Source organism: Etheostoma spectabile, chromosome 16 (genome assembly GCF_008692095.1).
Source record: "Etheostoma spectabile isolate EspeVRDwgs_2016 chromosome 16, UIUC_Espe_1.0, whole genome shotgun sequence".
In the NCBI taxonomy this organism is placed as follows: Eukaryota; Metazoa; Chordata; class Actinopteri; order Perciformes; family Percidae; genus Etheostoma; species Etheostoma spectabile.
Window position 1 is genome coordinate 2,556,219 of NC_045748.1, and position 9,173 is coordinate 2,565,391.

General features: G+C 38.5%; 1 protein-coding gene and 1 long non-coding RNA gene across 2 annotated transcripts in view; one reads left to right on the forward strand and one right to left on the reverse strand.

Annotated features, from left to right (window-relative positions):
* Positions 1-965: 965 nt before the first annotated feature.
* The window catches only part of si:ch211-127i16.2 (probable flavin-containing monoamine oxidase A), a gene marked incomplete at its 3' end in the record, with an annotated part of 43,446 nt that continues 35,238 nt past the window's right edge, over positions 966-9,173 (reverse strand). The window contains 1 exon segment of the mRNA XM_032539990.1: positions 966-1,534. Coding sequence (XP_032395881.1) covers positions 1,204-1,534 — 331 coding nt within the window.
* LOC116704470 (uncharacterized) overlaps positions 6,013-9,173 on the forward strand; it is a 15,113-nt gene continuing 11,952 nt past the window's right edge. The window contains exons 1-2 of the long non-coding RNA XR_004335688.1: positions 6,013-6,026; positions 8,084-8,085. This is a non-coding gene — a long non-coding RNA (uncharacterized LOC116704470). The remainder of the gene's footprint in view (positions 6,027-8,083; positions 8,086-9,173) is intronic.

Here is a 9,173-nt window from a genome sequence, read left to right on the forward strand (position 1 = left end):
GCTGCAGCGACAGATTCCAGAGGTTGTAATCATGAGTTGGGGTTGTACTGGAAAAGTGACTCAAGTGAAAAAAAAACGCGGGTACAGATTTTTTTACACAAGCTCTCAAATCATATTCACAAGTGTCACATCGCATCGACTACAGATTTTTTTTGCAAGCTCTCAAGTCAATTCTACAAGGCTCAAGTCATATTTTACTGTCACATCGCATCTACGCGTCTACTTTTGCACCAAATTACTTTCATATTCCTTGCGGTCAACATATGTGAGAGGCAGGATTCTCACAAAATGACTGCACTCAAATAAATACGTAATTGGCACAAATCGAGGATGATTTGAGGCTATGTTTATCAAACATGAGCCAAGAATTGAGGATCTTGCAAGGCAAAGCAGGTCAGGTCTCACATTAATATCACCAACCTGCAAGCTTCTTTACAAAATGCAGATGATGCCACTATTAGACCTAGTGAATAAACATAATAAAGCATAAATTAATATCAGAGGTCTGGTGCCATTCCCAATTATAGCAATAGCTAGTAATGATAATAGGCCTACTGATGATGAGATGATATAATAATAATTTATAAAACAATAATACAATAACATAAAGCATGTAACCTCATATAAATATAGCAATAGCCTAGTAATGATGATAGGCACATACTACTCATAATACTAATAATACTAATAATAATAATATCGCAAGCTCACATTAGAAGTCTGGTACTACTGCCAATTATAAAAATAGCCTAGTAATGATAATAGGCATACCTACCGCTACTGATGTGAAAAATATTAATAATAATAATGTGGGTCTAAAATTAGCCGCCTATCTATCTATCTATCTATCTATCTATATATCATCATCTTCTATATCTCTCTCTCTCTCTCTCTCTCTCTCTCTCTCTCTCTCTCTCTCTCTCTCTCTCTCTACTCTATCTATCTATCTATATTCTATCTATCTATATATGACATATTCAGCAATGCCACAATTTACCAATAGTATAATATGAGTTAATATGATACAATAAAAGCCTAATGAAAATAGTTGAATTGACTTTAACTTTCAAACGTTGCTGTGAAATATGCAGTATGTGTAAAAGGTCAGAGATCAGTAGGCAGAACCATGTTTCTTTGGCGCCCTAGCAAAATCATTTTGTCTAAACCAAAACGGGTAAACTGCGCATCTGTTTTACAGGTCTGTTACAATAGGAAAATATTATGTCTGGTCTTTTCAAATACCTTTGTCAAGTAAGTTTTGACCTTTAGCAATGCATTTTGATTCTGAGCCAGCAAGAAAGCTGCACCTATTGCCAGGGTTGCTATGACCATAGTCTTTTTTGTGAACACATGTTTGGAAGAAGGTGTTTGCTCTGCAGTTTGACTGTGCTGCATTGCTTCATGCTCCTCCTGCGTCAGGGTCATGGGGCAGAGTTCAGCCAGTACTTCCAGAGCTGCTCGCTGACCAGCTTGTACAGCACCACTCATGTATCCACACCACAGGGTGGCTGTCTCTGTGCCTGCCCAGTGGATCCTGGAAATCAAAGAAAATCAGTTAGCTGTATACTAAACACTAAGCCCTGTTGCTGTTTGAATATATATTCATTTTATCCTCTTACTGAAGTAGTTACATCCCTTTTACCACATTTATATAGCCTCTTAAGACAATAACACTTAGTTATCAGTTTAAATATGTGAAGCTGTTGACTGTGCATCGGAGTGTGAATGTGTGTGTGTGTTTATCTGATGAGCAGGTGGCACCTTGTACGGCAGCCTCGGCCACAGTGTATGAATGTGTGTGAATGGTGAATGTATCCTGTATGATGTAAAAGCGCTTTGAGTAGTCGTTAAGACTAGAAAAGCGCTATATAAATACAGCACATTTACTGGAGGATTTTTATTTTGACAAAGTGATACAGTTTTCCCTCTGTTGGCTTTGACTTTCCATGTCTCTGTTCACTGAAAGTTGCAAGTACATACTCAGCAAATGAGGTTGAGCCTATTCAACCCTGTAAGGGTTGCTTTCTAGAAAAGCACAATAATGATGCTACTTCTGCTCCATGTTATAAACACAACGACAAGGATTTCTTATAAACCTGTTAGATTTTTGCCCATGATGCACCAATTTTGTTGTCAACATCAGTCTATATCATGTGCCTTGGAATTGAACATACAGTTAAACTTAACGTTATTGGTACAGCCCAACCAATAAAGGATTTTTAAGACCGATACAAAAATGTGGTTATTTATAAATCTGATATGCCGATATATCGGCCGATATATATGTAAAAAAAAAAAAATAGGAGTTACAAAACAAACAGATTTCCCTAACATTAGTTATTTGTAGTAGTTTATGAGTTCTCCCTAAAATAATATAATTTGTTTTATTGTCACAACAGAACCGAGGATCATCAAGTTATAGTAAAGTAAAAATACAAACTTAAGTTATGAAACTTAACAAAAACACATTAACAAAACAATAATCTGTGTTGCCAACAGGGGCATTGTAGACCGCTATGTAACGCTATGTGCAAACTATGTAACAGAAACTCCCATAACATGGTTGACCGTCCGTTTTTATTTTTTTAAATATTCATTCATCAGAATCATTTATTTATCATTATAAATTATTCTGATGAATGAATATTTCATTCCTTTTTTTAACGGCCATAGATCAGGAAATGCCTAATATTGGCCCGATTTATCGGTCAGGCTCTAGTTATTGGCAAGGTGGTCTGGGATTGATTGTGTAACAGACATTCTCAAAACGCTGTAAAATTAGCAGTCTAGTGCAACAAGAAAAGTGATGATTGGAAGTGGAAATGTGGCATGGATGCTGCTGCTGCCAACTGCCAGCACCCCATGAGGTTGAAGACAATAGCTGCAGAACTGTAGATGATGCATGACAATATCTTTTTACCTGTGGGACTGATTATTAGTAGTTAATGAAACCAATTCCTGATATTTGGAACCGATATGCATTTACATTGAAAATCCAATACTAAATAAATTTGAAACTTTCAACATAATACACAGTAAAAGAGTCAGATAGTGTTGTGGGCGGGACATTAAGTCAGTCTAAGTGGTGAGTGAAACCAAAGCCGACAGACAGACACAGAGCTGTAATGGAGCCATAGTAGCGCACTTTTTAATTAATTAACGTCATTGGTTATCAGGCAAATGAAATACTGCTACAGATAATATGCAAACTGTGAAAAAACGGCCTGATAATTGGCCAGGGTTGATAATTAGTCTATCCTTAATCAACAAGAGAAGAGGTAAGCTACTTTTCTTAGAGCTCCAGACCATTGGTCATGAGGCCAAGACTAAAGGGACTGGTAAAGAGATCATTTCTGGGTCCGAGAAACTACTTCACAGCACTGTAAACAATGTGGGGAAGAAGGAGAAAACTGTACTGCTAGTTTAGCGAAAAGTAAAGGCCGCTGTTCTGGGATACAGACGGAGGAGCTGGTCTTTTGGCTAGTTTCTATGGCCCCACTGATTGGTGAGGTGGGGCCGAGCCAAATCCCAACATGAATGATGTGCCCTTTTAATGTTAGCCCTGCATGGGCTACTCTTCCTGTTGAGGACAGAGAAGCAGAGGTCATAACAAAAGTAGAATATGAAAGATTCCTAGCTTCTGTCCACATCTGACTACCCTGGCCTCTCCAATAGATGTGATCAGATGTGATGGCATGTTCTAACGGAATGGATGGACACTTTGATTGGGGGATGTTAATTGTACAGAAAGTATCAATTTCTTCAAGTCAGTTATTCAGTAGCTAGTGTTATTGTATTGTATGCTTCTGAATCTGTTTGCCTTAAGGCAGCATGCTAACAATGTGAAGAGCATATGGAGAGAGAGAGAAAAAACAGGTGTGTTGGGGAGTATAAAGTTAACAGCAACGTTATGTTCCACTAATTCACCATTCAAAGGATGGTGTTCGCTTATAGCAGATTTCTGCTCTTTTATTTACCAGCCCATCATCCTTGCTTCAAGGCTCCACCACTATACCAGCCCCAAACTCTGTACATCAATCAGATGAATGGAGAAGGGCTCCCTTTTAGCACCTTTAATCTGGCCAGTATCCTTGATGATTAATGTAGGTTATCTGAACAGCAGAGTTAGGCCCTGATCAGATAGAGCGTGTTTTAGCAGCCTGGGGTTGCTTTTTGTAATTATTTTCAATGAGAATTAAGCATTTTGCACACTGCTTTTGAGTTGCTGATCTTTTGCCTTGCTAAGCTTTTGCAGGAGCGCCCTAAACGCCTTAAGTTTAAAAACTTCAGAGTGGAAAATCCGCTGATGTCATTTAACTTCACAGCAAAATAACCGTTCACTGAGGACGGGTGATTCGGTGGTTGCCTAGAAAGAAGTGTGCTTCCTGTTTTGAAATCTGAAAGCTTTGTCTGGACTCAATATACACACTTCTCTGATGCTGTAAGGCTTGCCATGACAATGGACTTCACAAAGGGTTGTTACTACTCAGTAAGGGTGCTAACAAGAAATTGGTTAAGAGTCAGGAGTGAACAGAGGATCAGTGTTTGCCAAAGCTGCAGTAAGAAATGTTCAGGAACAGACAGAGATGCTACTTTAGAGATGCTAGAGAAGCCATTAGAATAAAAGGCCTTTTAGCAACATGTCAACAAGCTTGGAATTGGTAATGTACACCACCTGCCACTGAGAGGTCATGGAGTCTGCTGGGTCTCCTCAAACTGATCCTGAAAAAGTTGAGTTTGTTGAAGTTGCCTGACATCACCCCATGTGTAAGACCTTGTAACACATGGTTATACACTTTTGTTTTAGGGGCTCTCTAACATAGTCATACAGCAGTGACTCAACTAAGAGTGGGACAAAGCCAGTGTTCACTGAAAAACTATATTCAAATGAGAATGAAAAAGGAGAGCAATGTATTCACTAAGTATGGTAATCAAAATTGAAACGGGGTTATAGGGAGAAATCAATCTGCACAGCCATTACAGTGACATGCATAGCAGGGGGCAGTAAACAGTATACTGATCAGAAGCATTATACTGAAGAGCTTGTCAGATTAAAAAGAACACTTTGTGGTCTTGATTGAACATGATTGGTGTCTTGTTTAAATAGATGGTTATGAGATGAGTTAAACAGTACACAGTTTTCTGTCTCCCCCAATGAGGAATTCTAAGTAATGACAACAACACTGTCAGCGCAACCACATGATATAGCCTTCCGTGATTACGCACGCGCCCCCATCCCTCTGTCACACAGTTGCTAGTAGCCAAGGAGGACACAGACGATCAAACAAACATGATGGACTCTTCTGAAGAACTAATTATCTTCACTTGAAGTTCTGTGCGGGAATGTCACTGGACGACAAAATCTTCTGAACAGGAGCTATACTGAGAAATACAGAGAGAATTGTGCACTTACGCTTTAAAGGCACCCATAGAACTTATGCAATGCTTTGTTTTTAGAAAACTGTCGAGAAAGGTAAAGCATGTGAACATGGTGGACTACCTTAAAAGTCTCCAACATTGAGGATTTTCTGAAATGCACAAGTATAGAATTAATCCCATCTGTAAAACTGGGAATAAAGATAAAAGAATCCCTCTGAGCTAGTGTGATACCATTTGACCTCCACTGTATACAAACTGTTCTGCTGTGTTAAATTTAATCACATTTCCCAGTGGGCTGAGTCAGATACTATAACAGCAGATGAAAAAAATGGATTTAGAAAGGAACCGGTCTACAGTGTCACCTTAAGTAAAATACAGACTGTAGGATGATTAAAGCTTTCTTTCTATTCCATCATGAACCTTTCAGGAGCAATTGATCAAAGTGACTAATAGCATTCTCTGAAGTGAACTGGTATTACTTGTTCTTAAATATAATGATATGCCTGTATATAGAAAAATGAAGTGTCGCATAAACTGTCTGACAGACAAAATTGTAGTTAATAGTTGAGAGACACAAGGCTTCATTTTATCCCTATTGCTCCTATGCTTTTACATTCACTAATGCAGTGTGTCCATTGTGACCTTTAGTATAAGGTAGTAGTACACTGACGTGTGCATATTAGCTATACATTTCCTCTTTCAGCCTGGTTGTCTTTAAAGCTATAGTGCGTAGTTTCTAACACCCCCATGAGGAATTCTAAGTAATGGCAACAACAATATTGGCGCGTCCACATCATACAAGTCTTACGTGATCACGCACGTGCCTATACCCTCTTCAATGCAGTTGCTAGTAGCCAAGGAGAACACGGAGGACTAAAAATAAAAGATGGACTCTTCAGAAGAGGTAATCATCTTCATTCAAGTTTCTGCGTGGAAAAGTCACTGGACGAAACAATCTTCTAAACATAGCAATAGTGACAAATACAGAGAGAGTTGTGTGGAGCTGACAGTCTTAATTGGCCCTGTATCAACTCGAATGTAACTGATGTTTGTTAATATAAAAAAGTTACACACTAAAGCTTTAAATTCTGAACCAAATTTGTAGTTAAATATAACTAAATAAGTACATGTAACTAGTCTAAATGTTGTTTGTAGAGCAGCAACTGTAATGTTAACGACAACAAAGTCCCTATATAAACTCACTAATAGCTCACTGGAAACAATCTATAATGTCAATAAAATAAATAATATTCCTGACATTCAAAATACTGAGTGAAGTTTAGAAAGAATGAAGATTAAAGAGATTAATTTGTCATAAGCATTAGTCAGTATCATAAAGGTCATTCATCCTAGCTACTGTCCTCCCTCTGCGCCGATCTGATGATGTCTCATCATCTCTTTTATTGGGAAGACGAGAAGGAAACCCATGGGTGACGTCACAGAGATTACTCCATATTTTATACAGTCTGTGAGGAGCAATGCAGGACGCTCCATTTATAAAAATAGCCTTTTAAATGCTACATTGTCAGCAACTGGTCTTAGGGTAACTTAAGAGGCAACACGGCCTTGCGTTCTCTAATTAATATTTCATGCAGTTAACACACCAGACATAATTGAGTTTGAATGAAAATGCCCGGTGTTCTTCCCCTTTGTTTTTGGAAGAAGGAAATTACGGGAGTAACAGGCGAACCAGCTTGAAAAGTGACTTTTTATTTTCTTTTTTTCAAATAGGTGTGTGAGTTGGATTCAATTTATTCCGATGTGTTGTGTTGTTTACAAGGATTTTGAAAAGTGTTAAATTTAAGAATGGAATTTGGTGTGGTGTTTTGTTACCTTGTAGAGTTATATTAAAAAAGGGAAATTAGTTTGGTTTTTCTTTTAGTAAATTGCAAAATAGTCTTAAAAAACAGATAATATTGGGATACCGCCTGAATAAAACGTGATATTTTTTCCTATATATACAGTGTTTCCTCTATGTCATGTTGATGCCGGCCCGCCACGGTAAATTTTCTGCCGCCATGATATAGGGCAGACGCACAACAGGGTTTCCACTATGTACACCATGCACCCGCACTCCTTCAGCTGTTTATGAAAAGTCATAAAGTTGTAATTACACCACTCTGCAGAGCTGTCTGCTCTACTGAACTCAAGCAAACTGTCATCCGCTCTCTCTCCTTGAGCAACTGGAACAGTGACAGGACATCATCACTCTCAAAGTCATAGCAACCAAATAAACAGGGCAAGTACTTCTCCCTCAATCTTAGGCAAAGTGACAAACGGGGGTCACGCGGGTCCTGTGAAATATGACAGCTACAGTTAATTGGAAAATAGCATTGTGGACACTGTATTTACTGTTTATCGGACCCCAGATGAGACAAGAAGCTAACATTGGCGAATGCTGAGGTCCCTCTGCCTCCCAGCTGTAGGAGACGCTGTATTCCTCCGACGTTAGCTATGGTTAGGGTTTGGATTGATGAGGACTAAGAGAGGCTAGAGTTCCAATGGAGAATTAACAAAAGGTTTAATGAAACCGCATGAGGAAAATGATTTGACTAAGACAGTAAGACAAAAACAAAACAACACTGCAGCTGATGGTGGTCTGGACGACATGTTGCTTCTTCAGAGACATATCGAATACACACACTATATCCCCTGCACCTGGGGGCGGTTCCTTTTCACCTGGTGTATTTAAACCCAAGGTCAGTGGTCTTTCGTTGGCATAGTAGCATGTTGAGTGCATCTCAGTGGCTGTCTTTGCTGCCTGAGAAAAGTACCGCTAACAAAGTTACCTCTGACATGCACGTTGGGGGTTCCTCCCGGACACAGATCAAAAGCTATCATGTGAGGGTCAATTTTATTCAATCTTACAGAGATACACATTTCTATTGTTCTTTAGTCTCAACACAACAGGGGTGGCTCCCAAAAGGCTTGAACAGCAGTTACCCTTCCTGTGGGGCAAATGTTTTCTTTCCATATGTTAAATGCCAGACGGGACCTGATCAACAACTTTTTAGTAGGTTGGGTTGGTGTTAAGCAGTGGAATGCTAATTAAGACTAGATCAGTATTGAATCATTCTGGCTGCAGAGTAAGCCTAAACATAAAACAGAAATGCATTGTTTACAGAGCATTGTTTTTAACTTTTTAAATACAACAGATGCTAAAAAGAAAAACTACTCGCTGTATTCAGAAACATTAATTACTGAAAACAGCCCTGGTGTTTCAGGATGAGGAGCAGAATTGTTGCTGCCCTTCAGCAAAGGACTAATCCTGAAATAGCTGAATGGATGCAAACTTATCAGTTAAGTGCCATAACTAGACTTATAGCACATCATTTTCACTCTCTACACTGTTTTCTGCAATAGTAAAATAAAGAAACCTGATACTGTTGCACAAAACAAAGTTCCCTTCATGTAAAACTAATATCTGAGTTTTAAAACATTTTAAATGTATTCTCTTTCACTTTGTATCATAGGTTGAATGAACTAATCCTTCTCTGTTGGTAGTAGAAATCCATACAATGTGAGGAACGGCACAAACAAACATTTTTTTAGTTTTGCAGTAAAAAATAAAATACAAAATAAAATCTCACATACTGAGTACTGAGGCATAGGATATCCACTAGGGCTGGGACAATATGCTTTTGTCCCAATTAGTCTTTCACGATACATGGGTGCTGATTCAATTTGTATTGTGTTTTTCACTTAATGCTTATCTAGAAGTACTGCGATTCGATAGTATTGAGTATTGCAATTATTATATTTATATGTTGTGGTTTGGGGGTTTTGTTTGGGGT